Raw genomic sequence first — 17,270 nt, 5'->3', positions numbered from 1 at the left:
AAAGCTTTGTGTTATGTACAGGGGATACAAATTCTATCTAACCGCAAAGATTTTAAATTCAACCAAATTGAATTGTTACTATATCTCTAGTACGTTGGTCCTAATTGATAGACTGTATATCTTTTCCTCATAGATAATGATGGAAGCCTGATAGTGACTTCTACAATATTATGAGTCCACTGTTACATCTGGTCTTTTGTAATTATTATCTTCCATTAACATTATCATCTGCCTTGAAACTTTTGGAGGACTAACTAAACCTGTTAATTTTTCTACCAACCATGCAAGCAAGAGAATATGAAAAATAGGGGGTGACCATTTTCTGGCTGACCCTAGAATTCACTCCCCACATACCCAATGTAGAGTTTGCTCTAAAGATCTACACTTGCACATTCTTCCTTCACATTTACCTATCAGTAATCCATTCCTATTCCAAATATACTCAAACTCAACATTCTATTTAATTCACTTAATAACTGTTCCACATTTGGTCACAAACAAGCCTTGAGTTGGATCTTAAACTGCCAGGCCAATAAACACCAAGAGGTTATAGGCAGCTGGGTGAATGCTGCATCTACTTTACAGAATTTCTATATTGGTCTACCCCAGGGTCCTCAGATTTATTAGGAGAAAGGTGACTAGATTACTGTTTCAGGAAGATTAATCTGCTTTGGAAAGAAGGGGAGAAATATGAGTTGCTAAGAACCTAAAAAATAGCAAGAGAAACAAATGAAAGACATTTCAAAGGAATTCCTGAAGTAGTTTTGTGCTTATATATAAAATGAGTTAAAGATAATAATGTACTTTTCAGTCTAAGACACAACAGTGAGTCAGACAAAACAGAGAAAAAGGAAAGAGTTTAGTTTGATTTTTGTTTGTTTGTTTTGTTTTCTTTTAGGGAAAGGAGATGACTAGATCATTAGCAACATCATAGGATTTAGAGCTGAAAGAAATCTTAGAGATAATCTAGTCCATCCCCTCCTTTTCAATGTTACAGGTACTCCAAAGAGACCTTGAGTATCTGCTTGGCTTTAGGTTAAAACTACTCACAGTTATATTCTGAGCTCCCATTCCAACTATGAATTAATCTATGAAAGGACCAAGTTTACTATAAAATATATAAAATTATAAGATCATGGATTTAGAGTGCAGAGGAGCCTTAGAGGTCAACTAGTTGAACACTCTCATCTTATAAATAAAGAAACTGAGGTTAATGCAGGTGAAGTTACTTTATCAAAGTTACATAGGTAATAAGTTGCAGACATAGGATTTGAACCCAAGTCTTTTGATTCCAAAAACAGTATTCTTCCAACTGCACCATGCTGAATGTGCCACTGTCACGAAAACAATAACAATTTACTTTAAACAGTGACTGTGATTACCAAGAAAAAAATAGAATCAGCAAGCAATCCCACTGTCCATAGCCCCATTCAAAATATTGCACCTCCCAAACCCAAGGGACTGAAGGTTATAAGGCTGGTGTGGCCCCAAGACAAAGTTGAGGATCCAGAAACAGGATGACACCACAAGAAGAATGCACTCTCAGAATCTGTAAACTGTTGTTGCTTAAGGCAGTGACACTGCTATTGGGCAAGAGAGGAAAGGTCTGCCCAGGGTGTCCAAGAGCATGATCCACACCAGCTCTCAGTAAATATGCTGAAATCCGGCAATATACCAGTACTGCTATATTAGTACCCAGTGTCTAACCCTAGGGGAGGGAAAAATAAAACTCCAGCCAGATGCAATACACCATACCATTTTTGCATCTTTGTACCTTCCACATTCTCTACATTGTTTCTAATGAGTTTTTTGGAACAGGCACGTCTCTCTCCAGAACTGTACTTATTCAGTCAGAATCTACTCAAGGTCTGTATCATCACTTGCTATGCCTGTTACATACAGAAGAGAAAACTGAACCTCTAAGAGGTTACATGACTTGCTCATAGTCACACAGATAGTAGCAGAACCAGTTTTTAACTAATGTCCTTTGACTCCAAATATGATGTTGAATATATAATAACAACAACAATAATAACTGGCATTTGCATAGTGCATTAAATTTTTCAAAAAAAAAATTATATCATTTAATCTTCACAATAGTGCTATAAGTACAACCATACGAACAAATCCTCTGAATCACTAGTAAGAAGGGAAATGCAAAATAAAACAACTCAGGTTTTACCTCATATCCAGAAAATCAACAAAGTTCACTTAAGTTGGGGTAGTCTACACTGGAAGGGTTATAAAAATATAGGCACATTAAGGTATTGTTGGCGAGGCCAAGAACTGATCCAACCATTCTGGAATGGAATTTGGAATTATGATAAGAAAGTGACTAAAATGGCCATATCCTTTGACTCAGAGATTACACCGGTAGGCATAAACTTGAAGGAGATCCATGATAAAATAAAAGGCCACATATACACACCAAAATATTTAAAAGCTGCACTTTTGTGGTAGTAAGGAACTGGAAACAAAGTAGTTGCCCATCCTTTGAGGCATGGTTAAATAAATTTTGGTACATGAATATAATACACTATTATTGTGCTTCAAGAAATGAGCTTTTTTTCTTTTCCTTTGTATCCCTAAAGCTTAGCAAAGTGCCTGGAACACAGCAAGTAGTTAATAAATGTTTGATAATTGAATAATTAACACAATGAATACACATAAGACATAAACTGATGCAAAGTGAAGTAAGCAGAGCCAGAACGATATGCACACATGCAAAAAAAAAATTTATGACTGTAATTGGAAAGAATGACAAAACAACTGAAATTGAGTTCTCTGAAATGATAATGATCAAGTGTGGCCCCAAAGAAGGGGTATAAGAGAGCTTCCTTCTGTGCAGGGGTAGAGGACTGTGGGTATGAAACACTATAGGAATTACTGACTCCAAGTCCAGAATTATTTCCTTTAGAACAGTATGACATCCTACGTTATGCTTGGGCTATTCAGCTAAGGTAGAAAAGTTTATTGTTGTTGTTCAGTTATTTTTCAGTTGTGTCTTACTCTTCATGACCCTATTTGGGGTTTTCTTAGCAAACATACTAGAGTGTTTTGCCATTTCCTTCCCCAGCTCATTTTACAGATGAGGAAACTGAGACAAACAGGGTTAAATGATTTTCCCATAGTTTCACAGTTCGTGTCTGAGGCCAGATTAGAACTCACAAAGAGGAGTTTTCCTAACCAGCACTCTATCCACTGTGCCACCTGGGTGACAATAGGTAGAAAAGTACTTACAAACAACAAGAATGACAACAATAACATTTAGCGAGTACCTATTATGTTCCAGGCATTGTGCATGAATATTTCTTTTTGTCCTTATAATATACCTAAAAGATAGATGCTCTTATTATCTCCATTGTACAGTTAAGGAAACAAGCAGAGGTTAAGTGACTTAACCATGTCACATAGCTAGTAAGTTACTGAAGTCACATTTGAATTCAGGCTTAGCCTTTTATCCGCTGTACCCACAAATGACATGGGTGAAGTCACTAAATATCAATAAGTTTGGAGATACTGAAGTCACAAATCATGTAAGTCTTCCAGTTATTCCCCAATCTGCTTTGTTTCCAATTCTTTGCAACTATAAAAAGTTAACTAGAAATTTTAAAAGGGGTACTTACAAAGGTGCTATAGTAAAAAACAGTGAATGTAAAGAAAAATCCCCTCAAAGTCTGGGGCACAATCTCCCACGAAGACACACAGGAGCTATGTCAAGAGTGGGCACAGGGGAGTTGGAGTCAAATTAACAGAGTAAAGGAAGAGGCTCATCCAACGTCTCCCAAGTTCTTCTCCAAACAAACTTAAAATAATGCCTCAAAACAAATTCTGGACAGGGTAAAACAATATCCTAGCATAAGACAATTTAGAAGGTTGGCAGGAAAGGTCTGCTTCATTAGGGTAAGAGAGGAATACAGTCCAGTGCATGCCATGCGCAGCAAGCCAGCAGTGAAGTCCTGAGCCCTGACCCAAACCAGCAGCAAGGCCCGTAGCCCTGATGCAAGCCTGCAGCAACTGTGGAAGCAACTTCCAGAGCTCTCTGCCCAGGGATGGTAAAAGGTTGGGCAGCTGGCCATAAGGAGATTGCAAGGGATCTTTTGCTGGCATTGAGTGCGGGACTCAATTGCATTGCCCATACTCACTTCTGGGACATAGTCCCAGGAAAAGGAGGAGCCCTATCACACTAGAGCTGTGGCTCCTGACTGCAAGGAAATGGGGCTGTGGTCACAGTTCCAAGGGAGAAAAAAGGTACTTGTGGTTTCTCACAGACCAGAGTACAGAATAAGAGAGCAATGACCATGCCTCTCTAAAAATCAACATCCTTGGAAAAACTGAAAACTTATAGACCCCCAGAACTATCTCTGAAACCAAAGAACAAAAAATCCAAAGCTTCACACAGTGTCACCAGGAGCAGAGGCCAAATTTAACATTAAGCAAAAAGTCAAAGAAAAGGCTAGAAAAATGAACAAGCAACAAAAAAAGAACCTGACCATAGAAAGTTACTATAGAAACGGGAAGATCAAAACACAAACTCAGAAGACAACAGTGTCAAACTGGGTATGTGCAAAAGCCCCAAAAAGAAAAATGTAAATTGGTCTCCAGCCCAAAAAAAACACCTAGAAGAGCACAAAATGGATTTTAAAAATCAAATAAGAGAGGTAGAGGAAAAATTAAGAAAAGAAATGAAAGTGATGCAAGAACAAAAAAAAAAAAAACACCTCTAAAAATAGAATAGACCAAATGGTAAAAGAGGCACAAAAATCTACTGAAGAGAACTCGTTACAAAGCAGAACTGGCCAAATGGAAAAAGATATACAAAAAAATCACTGATGAAAATAATTCCTGAAAAATTAGAATTGGGCAAGTGGAAGCTAATGACTCCATGAGACATCAAGAAACAATAAAAACAAAATAAAAAAATAGAAGAAAATGTGAAACATCTCAATGGAAAAACAATTGACCTAGAAAATAGATCCAGGAGAGATTTAAGAACTATGGAATATCTGAAAGTCATGATAAAAAAAAAAGATCCTAGAATCATGTTTAAAGAAATTATCAAGGAAAATTAGCTGACTATCCTAGAACCAGAGGGTAAGATGAAAACCAAAATAATCCATTGATCACCTCCTGAAAGAGATCCCAAAATGAAAACTCCAGGAATATTTCGGCCAAATTCCAGAGCTCCCAAGTCAAAGAAAAATGCTGTAAGAAGCCAAAAAGAAACAATTCAAATATCTTGGAGCCACAGTCAGGCTAACATAAGATTTAGCAGCTTTTACATGAAAGGATCAGAGGGCATAGAATATGATATTCGAGAGGGCAAAGGAGCTAAGATTACTACCAAGAATAACCTACTCAGCAAAATTAAGAATATATCCTTTGGGGCGGAGCCAAGGTGGTGGAGTAAAAGCAGTGACTTGCTTGAGCTCTCTTCCAAAGCTCTCCAAATACCTATAAAAAAATGACTCTAAACACATTCTAGAACAGCAGAACCCACAAAAAGATACAGTGAAACAAATTTGCAGCCTAAGACAACCTGGATGGTTGATGGGAAAGCTCAGTTGCACTGGACTGGGCAAGTAGCATAGTTCATCATTGACCACACAAGCAAAGACAGGGCCTCAGTGAACCTGGAGTAGACCTCAGGGGAATGAATCATGTGGTAGTTTCCAGACTTCTCAACCCACAAACACGACAGACAACTTAGGAATTCAGTAGGAAAGGTCTGTCAGACCTCAGCCCTGGGGTGGCAGCAACCAGCTGCTTCCAGAACTCTTAGCCCACATATGGTATGGGGATCGAGCAGCTGATCAGAAGGGGACTACAGGAATCTCTTTGCTGGTTCTGAGGCAGGATTTTCTTGCTTTGCCCATACTTGGATCTGGGTCGCAGTCCTGGATGGCACTCCTGGGACAAAGAGAAGCACTGGCGTGGCAGAGCTTGTGATGGCAGTGGAGAAGGAATCCTCCTCACAGTTTCAAGGCAGAAAAAAATGCTTGTGGTCACTCATAGACCAGAGCACAGGCCAGGAAAGGAGTAAGCACCTATCCTTTGATCATACCACCTTGGAAGAACTGAAAATTTATAGGTCCTAGAAGTATCTCTGAAAACAGTTGCACAAAGCCCCTAAAGCTTGGGACAGTACACCCTCCACACTGGGAGCAGAGCCCTACCTTAACAAAGAGCTAAAAAGTCAAGTAATTGGCAGGGAAGACGAGCAAACAGTGAGAAAAAAACTCAGACTATAGAATCTTACTTTGGTGACAAAAAAGATCAAATATACAACCAGAAGAAGACAACAAAGTCAAAGCTTCTACATCCAAAGCCTCTAAGAAAAATATGAACTGGTCTCAGGCCATGGAACAGTTCAAAAAGGATTTTGAAAAGCAAGTAAGAGATGTAGAGGAAAAATTGGGAAGAGAAATGAGATTATTGCAAGAAAATCATGAAAAATGAGTCGACAGCTTGCTAAAGGAGACCCAAAAAAATAGTGAAGAAAATAACAGCTTAAAAAACAGACTAACCCAAATGACAAAAGAGGTCCAAAAAGCCAATGAAGAGAAGAAAGCCTTAAAAAGCACAATTGGCCAAATAGAAAAGGAGTTCCAAAACCTCAATGAAGAAAATAATTCCTTAAAAATTAAAATGGAGCAAATGGAAGCTAATGACTCTATGAGAAATCAAGAAATTATAAAAACAAAACCAAATAATGAAAAAAAATAGAAGATAATGTGAAATATCTCATTGAAAAACAACTGACCTGGAAAATAATCCAGAGATAATTTTAAAAATTATTGGACTACCAGAAAGCCATGATCAAAAAAGGCGCCTAGACATCATCTTTCAGGAAGTTATCAAGGGAAATTGCCCTGATATTCTAGAACCAGAGGGTCAAATAGAAATTGAAAGAATCTACCAATCACCACCTGAAAGAGATCCCCAAAGGAAAACTCCTAGGAATATTATAGCCAAATTCCAGAGTTCCCAGGTCAAAGAGAAAATATAGCAAGTAGTCAGAAAGAAAAAAAAAAACAATAATTCAGGTATTGTGGAAACACAATCAAGATAACACAAGATTTAGCAGTTTCCACATTAAGGGATCGGAGGGCTTGAAATACGATATTATGGAGGTCAAAGGAGCTAAGATTAAAACCAAAAATCACCTACCCAGCAAAACTGAGTATAATCCTTCAGGGAAGAAAATGGACATTCAGGGAAACAGAGAACTTTCAAGCATTCTTGATGAAAAGACCAGAGCTGAATAGAAAATTTGACTTTCAAATACAAGACTCAAGAGAAGCATGAAAAGGTAAACAGGAAAAAGAAATCATAAGGGACATTAAAATTGAACTATTTACATTCCTATATGCAAAGATGATATTTGTAACTCATGAGACCTTTCTCAGTATCAGGGCAGACAGAGGGTATATTAGGTTGAATATGAAGGGATGATACCTAAAAAATAAAATTAACGAGTGAGAGAAGATTATGTGGGGAAAAGCAGAAAGGAAGAGGTAGAATGGGGTAAATTATCTCACATAAAAGAGGCAAGAAAAAACTTTTATCTTACCCTACAGGAAAATAGGGGGGAATGATAGTAGGGAGGGCAGATTGGGAGAGTGGGTAATCAGAAGCAAACACTTTTGAGGAGCGACAGGTTCAAATGAAAGAATAGAATAAATGGGGGGGGGTGGGATAGGTTGGAGGGAAATATAGTTAGTTTTTCACAACATGACTATTATGAAAGTATGTTGCATGACACATGTATAACCTATATCAAATTGCTTATCTTCTCAAATGAGAGTAGGTGGGGAGGGAGGAAAGGAGAATGTTAAAAATTGTTTTTGGGGCAGTTAGGTGGCACACTGGATAGAGCACCAGCCCAGAAATCAGGAGGACCTGAGTTCAAATCCGGTCTCACATCAAACACTTGACACTTACTAGCTGTGTGACCCTGGGCAAGTCACTTAACCCCAATTGCCTAAAAAAAAAATTGTTTTTACATGCAACTGGGAAATAGGATGTACAGGCAATGGGGGGTAGAAATCTATCCTCTCAACAGGCAAATAGAAGGGAAAGGGGATAAGAGAAGAGGGGTGGTGATGGAAGGGAGGGCAGATTGGGAGAAGGGGTATTCAGAATGTATGACATCTTGCAGTGGGGGTAGAGGAGAGATGGGGAGAAAATTTGGAATTCAAAATCTTGTGGAAGTTAATGTTGAAAACTAAAAATGAATAAATTAATTAATAAAAAAGAATATATTCTTTGAGGGGAAATTTGACGTTTAATGAAATGGAGGACTTTCAAGCATTCCTGATGAAAAGACCAGAACTGAATAGAAATTTGTATTTTCAAATACAAGATGCAAGAAATGCATAAAAAGGTAAACAGGAAAGAGAAATTATAAAGGATTCGATAAAGTTAAACTGTTTATATTCTTACATGAGAAGATGATATGTGTAACTCCTAAGAACCTTATCATTATTAGAGCAGTTAAAAGGAGTATACATAGAGGGCACAGGTGTGAGTTGACCATGATGGGATGATATCTAAAAAAAAAATAAAGGGTGAAGAAGAGGGACGCACTGGGAGAAGAGAGAGGTAGAATGAGGTAAATTATCTCACCTAAAAATGCACCTACGAGCTTTTACAGTGGAGTGGAAGGTGGGAGTGGCAGGGAGTGCTTGAACCTTGCTCTCATCAAAATTGGCTGAAAGAGGGAAAAACGTACACACTCAGTTGGGCATATAAATCTATCTTATCCTACAATGAAATAGGAGAGGAAGAAGATAAGAAATGACAGAAAGGAGAGCAGAATAGGGAAGGTGGTAGTCAGAAGCAAAACACTTTTGAGGGGGGACAGGGTGAAAGGAAATGAAAACAAGATAGAAGGAAATACATAGTTCTCATAACTGTGAATGTGAATGGGATGAATTCACTCATAAAACAGAAGCAGATAGCAAAGTGAATTAAAAACCAGAATCCTACAATATGTCATTTACCAGAAACACACTTGAAGCAGAGAGACACCCACAGAGTAAAGACAAGGAACTGGAGCAAAATCTATTATGCTTCAGCAAAAGTTAAAAAAAAAAGCAGGAGAAGCAATCTTGATCTCAAACAAAGCAAAAGGAAAAATAGATCTAAAGTGACAAGGAAGGAAAATACATCTTGTCAAAAGGTACCATAGACAATGATGTAATATCAGTACTAAGTCTACATTAACCAAACATAGCACCCAAATTTTTAAAAGAAAAGTTAAGGAAGTTACAGGATATAAAATAATATATATAATATACTATATATGTGTGTGTGTGTGTGTGTATATACAATAATATTATATACAATATAAAATGATACAATAAATATGCAATATTTATACAATATATACAATAATGTACAACATATAATAAAACTATACTAATGGAGGACCTCAACTTTCCCCACTCAGATATAGATTAAATCTAACCAAAAATTAAACAAGAAAGAAGTTAAGGAGATGAACAGAATTTTGGGAAAGTTAGTCACCTCTAGAAAAAACTGCATGGGAATAGAAAGGAAAATAACTTTTTTAAAATGGTACATGGCACCAACACAAAAAGTGAACATGTATCAGAGCATAAAAACTTTATGATCAAATGCAGAAGAGCAAAAACATTAAAGGCATCCTTTTCAGATCATAATGCAATAAAAACCACATTCAATAAAGGGCAGTGGAAAAACAGATAAAACATTAAGTGGAAACTAAAGAATCCAATCTTAAAGAATGAGTGAGTAAAAGAACAAATCATAGAAACAATAATTTCATTAAAGAGAATGAGAACAAAGACACAATATATCAAAATGTATGTGATGAGACCAAAGCAGTACTTAGGGGGACAGTTATATCTCTAAATTCTTACATCAATAAAATAGAGAAAGAACAAATCGATAAACTGGGCATGCAACTCAAAAAACTAGAAAGAGAACAGATTTAAAATCTCCAATTCGACACCAAATCCTGAAAACCAAAGATGACATTAGTAAAATTCAAAGTAAGAAAACCATTGGACTAATAAATAAAATTAGGAGCTGGTTTTATGAAAAACTAATAAAATAGACAAATCATTAGTTAATTTTCTGACCCACTCCTCCATCTTCCCAGAATCCTCTTCCCCTTTTTTCAATCTTTATATTTCTTGACCTCTCCATTTCTTGACCTCTCCAGCCTTCGGTACTGTCAGTTACCCTCTTCTCCTTGATAACTCATGTTTCTAGGTTTTTGCAATACTGTTCTTTCCTGGTTTTCCTCCTACACATCTGAATAATCCTTCTCAGTTTCCTTTACTATATCTTCATCCAGGTCATATCCATTAACAATTGGTGTCCCTCAAATTTCTGTCCTGGGCTCTCTCTCTTCTCCCTCTATCAGTTCAATTATTAGATTCAATTATTATCTCTATGCATATGACTCTCACATCTGTTTATCCAACCCTAAACTCTTTTCTGAACTACAGTCTTGAATCTCCAATTGCCTTTCAGGCATCTTGAACATCTTGTATATCCTCATCCTAAAGTCAACATGTCTAAAATTGAAACCATCATCTTCTCCCTGTTAAACTTTCCCAACTTCCCTATTACTATCATTCTAGGTCAGGGTTGGGGAACCTGTGGCCTTGAGGCCACATGTGGCCTTCTAGGTCCTTGGGTGCAGCCTTTTGAGTGAGTCCAAGTTTTACAGAACAAATCCCCAAGGATACAGATCAAGATAACTGGAGATGGCCCTGGATGCTGTGGAGACCTTGGCCTTATAAGCTAAGTTCTTTCCCTGGTCTCAGTTTGACTTAGGCAATGCCCATTCAATGACTAAGGTTAGGTAAGAAATGAGGCAAAGAATGGCTTCTTTTACCTAGTCAAAAAAAAAATCAATCTGGGAGGGAAAGACCCTCAAGGTTTCTGGCCAAAACAGAAATAATTGCTATTTACACTCACTTTGAACCATCAGGGCCCAAACAATAACCAAGTGAAGCTGACCTATATCTTGCCAGTGGACCCAGAGGGCTCAGGAGCAGAGAGTAAGGCTGGTGACTTTGCACAGCTGTCCCTCTCTTAAATCCAACTCATTTGCAAGTCATGGCATCGTCTTCCTGATGTCATGGTCCTCTTTGAGAATGAAGGACAAATGACAACCCATGAGTAGTCCAAGCTGTACCAATGTGAACCCAACTGGCCAGTTCCATTTGGTCAATGTAGCTCACCCCTTCACAGCTTCCTTCCTTCTTTCCCTCCTTCCTATCCCTCTCTTCTCTCCTTCTGTTCACATAGGGCATCATACCCTTACCTGCGGGTGCTCTGCCTAAAGGAATATAAATTTTGATCCCTGAAATCTCACAAGATATCTTGGGGTTTACCCACTAGATTTCTTTCTTAAGGACCATGCTTTAAACCCAAATCACTCTGGCTGTCATTGATTGGCCAACAATAGGTCCCAGGCCAAGCCCCACATAGTGGTCATTGTTTGGGTCCTGTTTGCTCAGAGTGAGAGTAAATAGCAATTTGATTTTCTTTTTTTTCTTTTTGACTAGGCAAAAGAGGCTATTCTTTGCCTCATTTCTTACCTAGCCTTAATCACTGAATGGGCCTTGCTTCAGTCCAACTGAGACCTGGGAAAGACCTTAACTTAAAAAGGCCAAGGTCTCCCACTGCATCCTGGGCTATCTCCAGTTGTCCTGATCTATATCCTGTCACTGCACCAAGATGACTTGGAAGGAGACAGTGAGGCTGGTAAATTTATACAGCCCTCACTCACTTAAATCCAACTGACTTGCAAGTCATGGTATCACCTTCCTGATATCATTGGTTCTCTTCAAGAATGAAGGACAAAAAACATTACCATCAATCCAGTCTATCCTCGATTCAACTGTCAAAGTGATCTTCCTAAAAGCACATATCTGACTATGTCACCTCCCTATTCAACAAACTACAGTGTCCTATTACCTCCAGAATCAAACATGAAATCCTATGTTTGACTTTTAAAGCCCTTGATAACCTGGCCCCTTCTTGTATTTCCAGGCTTCTTACACTTTATTTCCTTCCATGTATTCTATGATCCACATACCTTGACGTCCTTTATTGTTCCTTGCACTAGAAAATCCACCTTCTGACTGGCATTTTCGCTGGCTATCCTCTGTGACTGGAATGTGTTCCCTCCTCATTTCCAGGGCTTTGTCTTTCTTTGTATTCAGAATGCTTAGCATAGTTCTGACACACTATAAGCACTTAATAAATGCTTGTTAACTGAGTGACTAGGTAATCACAGCCAGATTTTAAAATTTTAATATTTTAGCTTTGTTTTGTTATAATGACAACAATACTACTACTATTTCACCATTTGCTAAAAAAAAATCATTATAATGTACCTTCTTTTCTTCATTGGCCTTTTAATTAATAGGGTCATTGTTTAGAGAGAACATCAGTAATTTAGTTAAGCTTAAGATAGCAAGTGATCATCCAACAAATCTAAAAGCAAAACTTAGGATGGTGGAATATGTACATTTAGGCTCTTTAGTTATTTCCACTGTACCTTGTAAGAACGTAAGGTGAAAATGAAGCTGGATTATCCTGCTCTGAGAACAATGGCATGGATCCTCCCATTATCCACATTCGGAAATATAAAGTCACAATTACCTTTGGGAAGAAAAAAATTTGATTGTGTTAGGTACTGGAGCATCTTTCAGCAAGGTACTTCAAGAAGGTTTACAAATACATATTTTTAAGTTTTAGAAGCAGTTCTTACAAAAAGCACTTTAAAAGTCCAAATGTTAAAAATCAGTTGACAGAGCATCAGGGAAAAGAAGAGCAGTATAGGATGTAATCACAAGAACCAAAGAAAAACTTAGCATTCAAGGTCCTCTGGATCCAACTTACCTTTTCCAGCCTGATTTCAGATGACTTCCCATAACATATTCAAAATTATTATTCAAATTATTCAAAATTCTGACTAATCTCGACCACCACTTACCACCTAATCCCATCCTTCTTTTTCCCATTTTTGTACATTTGCACAAGCTAACTGTCATGCTTAGAATATACTTCTTACTCATCTCTGCCTACTACAATGTATGTCTCTATTTAAGGCCCATCTTAGGTGCTACTTCCTTCTTGCCTCCCCTCAGTTCATAAGACTTGATCTGGTTCTCTCCATGGAACTTGGCACATTCCGTCTTATATGATAATTATTTGTGTATTTAAAAGTAAGTGCAAAGTTCCTTTAAGCTCTGGCTGGTTATGTTGGCACATAAAAGGTCAGTTAGTAATTGGGCAGAGAGAAGAGATGATGACTTTGCCCCCTGTCTTTGTCTTTGTGCCTTTCCTGGCCCACTCTTCTGGATGGGCAAGTAGAAGGGATATGGAGTTGAAAAGACAGGGGTTTCCCAAACCCTAGAGCTATTTGGCAGTTGCTAAGTAAATAGCCCTTAACTAGATGACAGCCCAGTCTTTAGGGATTAAAATTTGTAAGCATATGAAATGTTCATCATAAAGTAGAATTAAGTCACCCATTGAGTTCCAAGATTATAACTTAAAAGTTCAATCCAAATAAAAGATAAAGCCTCAAGATAATAGCTGCATCCTAAAGAGTATTGCTAGAGATGAAAAGTTTTCTAGCCAAGACTCTGGAAAGGAACAGACAGGCCCCTATGTGAAGAAAAAGAGCAAGGAGAGTTCCTCAACCCCCAGAGAAGGGCTGGTGATATTTTTATGACTAAGGATAGGATAATTGTTTCTCTAAAATCCTTGATCTTACGAACTAAAAGAGTTTAACAACGTCCATACTCCATGAAAAAGAAAACGTTGCGGCCAAAAATTTCAGCTAAAGCCAGAAGCTAGAGCAAAGAGAAGCTCCACAGTCATGTGTCCAGTGTGAACCTGACAGCATTTAGCAGAAATCATGCGTCCAAAAGAGCACAATCCAACTCTGCTGGTAGAGATACATTCAAAGGAATACCATTCAGCAGAGACTACATGTCTGGCACAGCAGCATCTGGTGAAAACTATGTCTGTGTCTAGAAGAGCAACATATGACAAAGACTTTTTGTTTGATGGAGGGTTGCCCAGTGAAGACTATAAAAGGTGAGCAGTCAGAGCAAAACAATAACAATTTTATAAGGCTTTAGTGGCTGGATAGAATCAGAGATACAAGTTTCCCCATGATGCATACGACCTGGCCATACATGTTCTCCACACATGTAGTCCACCTCCCAATGATGAATTATTTGTACAAGACTACACGCCAGATTTATGGGGAATATACTTTATTGTGACCTTTCTTATTACGTCATTTCATTAAATATTTTTGCTTCAAATTAATCATATATTATGGCTTCTAAATACACTGATAGGAGCTCATAAGACCCCATCATTCTAGTGGATTCAGATCAACAGAGTCAATTGAACTTGGGATAGTCATCTCCGGGAGACCTGCCCTATGAGCTGGGGGGAAGAGTTCCCCAAAGCACAACATGTACATGACTTAGTATCACATATTATAAGCTCTATGGGACCTGGAAGTTAGCAGACACTAAATTTTTCCTTAATTGAATTGAATATAAATAGTTACAGACATTTTAAAATAGCTGTATCAAACCTCTTATCTCCTGAATCTCAAAGCTTTCAATATTTGTCCTAAACCAAATAAGAGTGATTTTTTTTTTACAACAAAGAAAATATTCTCTCTTTTTATCTTTTTAGATTTCACTATCATGTTCTAGAATTATATTAAGGTAGTTAGCCTGAGTTTTACACAGGTCAGAGTTAACATTTAATTCAAATGAATTTTGTCTTATGAAGGTCCATGCAATTATACCTTCTAGCTTCTGTTTTCTTATGTATGTGATACTATTAAAGTCAATGGGAGTACTTTTCTTGAATAAAGCCTAAGGACTCTGTCTTCTCTGCAAGCATAGTTGATTCTGATTTTTAAGACAAACAGCACAGATGTATTTTAGAAAAGCAAATCTAAATTTTAAAATAAAATGAGGAATTTACAGCAAGATTCAAAAGCATTTCAGAAGTTACAGAGTGGGTTTATCAAATTTTCTATACAGTATAAAATCATAAAGACTCTGAGCTTTAGGGTAAATTGTCAGTTTGGCAAATTTTCAGATTGTCTTGAAGGATTTAAATTTTATTTAACAGTATTTGTAAACTATATAACTGGAAGGGGAAAGAAATTTTTTTGAGACAATCAGGGTTAAATGGCTTGCCCAGCATCACAAAGTCAGTGGCTGAGCCACATTTGAACTCTGGTCTTCCTGACTCCAGAACTGATGCTCTGTCCACCATGCCACATACTACCCCTCAGGGGAAAAAATTCTTGAAAAATGCTTTTTTTTTTTTACTGATAGCAGTGAGGGGAAGGGAAGGATTTTAATAAATGAAACAAAAAAGAATAGCAATGAAATTTAAAAGGTGCTGTAAGAAAAATGAGTACATATCAAGAAGTCAGAGTATAATGGAATGATTAACATTTTATAACTGTTGCTCTGATTAAATGAATGTAACATAAATTATCCAACCTAAAAACTCCCAGAAAAATAACTCCTGAATCTTACAACATCTTGTACTTATGTTATCTCTGCTGAATTTTTTTGTATCTAGTTCTGCATAGACATTTTTTTTTAAACCTGGCTATATATGTATTTCATTCAATTTTTATAGTATTCTTTTCAGGGTAACTAAGTGATCCTTTGCTTGCAGAATATATTCTTTACTTTGGGGCAAAAGAATCATCCTGGTATACTAACTTAAGATACACATTCTTACTGAAATTTTTAAGGTGCTTTGTAACCTTCACTCTAAAACATAAGAACATTCACACATTGGTTTTACTTGCTAGCTTCTGCAGCGAATTCCATTGAGTAACATTGTTACAATCTCTGGACAAAACTATATGGAAGATATCCATCGTTAGAGAAGTCAAAAGTATTTCTATACTTACATAGCTTATAACCAAAGCAGCTCTTTTTAAAAATGGCCTTGTGACACACAGGGATTTCTGATTGCTATTTGCTGTCAGGTACCTAAAACAGGAGGAAAAAAAGGACAATGGCTTTTCATTTTATTTTCATCATGAATATGATTATAGTGTAAACAATGCTCATGTGATCCTTTGACACTAACTTGCTGTGTCTTACAAGATGCCCAGATGTTCCATGCACTTCCCCTTTCACTTGGTCCATGGCCATCCTATTTATGCAACCAATGGGGCATCCCATGCTTTTCTGGGAGGCCTGATAAGCCCTGATAGAGGCCAGCAAGATGAAGGTAACCCACCCATCTGACAGATGGACAAGAAAATGAGTACGGAAGAGCAGCTTGCCCTCAGGTCCCCTTAAAAATGCCTGGCCTAACCAACTCAGGAACTGGCCACTGGCAGCCCCTAACCTAATATCCCTAAAGGGACTCAACCTTCACCCATATCTCTCACTTCCTCCCCCATTCACTGAAAATGAAAGCAATATGATATCAATTATACCTGTGAAATCATTCAACACATATCTCCATATTAGTCATATTTCAAATAAAACAAGAAAAATAAAGAAAATGAGAAAGTTATACTTTAATTTTCATTCAGAGTTCATCAGTTCTTTCTCTGGAGATAGTATTTTTTCATTCTGAGTCCTTTGGAATTGTCTTGGATCATTGTTTAGCTCCAAGTAGTCAAGTCTTTCACTGTTCATCATTATTAAAACATTGATGTTATTGTACACAACACAATCTCCCAATTCTCACTTCACTTTGCATCAATTCATATAGATCTTACCATGTTTTACTGAAACCACTCCTGTCGTCATTTCTTATGGTACAATGGTACTCCATCACACTCATATGCCACAACTTGTTCAGCCATTCCCCAAATGATGAGCATCTTCTCAATTTCTAATACTTTGCTACCACAAAAAGAACTGCTATAAATATTTTTGTACCTATAGGTCCCTTTCCTTTTTCTTTGATCTCTTTGGAATAATGACCTAGGAATGGTATCGCTGAGGCAAAGAGTATGCATAGTCTTGTAACCCTTTGGGCATAGTTCCAAATTGTTCTCCAGAATGGCTGGACCAGTTCACTACTCCACCATTAGTGTACCTATTTTTCCCTCAACTCCTCTAGCATTTGTCATTTCTGATAGATGTGACGTGGTACCTCAAAGCTGTTTTAATTTGCCTTTCTCTAATCAATGGTGATTTTGAGCATTTTTTCATATGACTAGATAGCTTTGATTTCTTCTT

The 17,270-nt window shown here is 37.4% G+C and overlaps 1 protein-coding gene across 2 annotated transcripts in view; it reads right to left on the bottom strand.

The window, feature by feature from the left end:
- The window catches only part of TMTC1 (transmembrane and tetratricopeptide repeat containing 1), a 309,040-nt gene that overhangs the window by 177,196 nt on the left and 114,574 nt on the right, over positions 1-17,270 (bottom strand). For both annotated transcript variants that reach the window (XM_027844461.1, XM_027844462.1), the window contains exons 6-7: positions 15,980-16,061; positions 12,566-12,669 (exon numbers count right to left, since the gene is read on the bottom strand). In XM_027844461.1, coding sequence (XP_027700262.1) covers positions 12,566-12,669; positions 15,980-16,061 — 186 coding nt within the window. The remainder of the gene's footprint in view (positions 1-12,565; positions 12,670-15,979; positions 16,062-17,270) is intronic.

The sequence above is a fragment of the Vombatus ursinus genome, unplaced genomic scaffold, assembly GCF_900497805.2.
Source record: "Vombatus ursinus unplaced genomic scaffold, bare-nosed wombat genome assembly UNPS02014941.1, whole genome shotgun sequence".
Taxonomy (NCBI): domain Eukaryota; kingdom Metazoa; phylum Chordata; class Mammalia; order Diprotodontia; family Vombatidae; genus Vombatus; species Vombatus ursinus.
The sequence above is the reverse complement of the archived record's forward strand: the minus strand, read 5'-3'. Positions and strand labels throughout refer to the sequence as shown.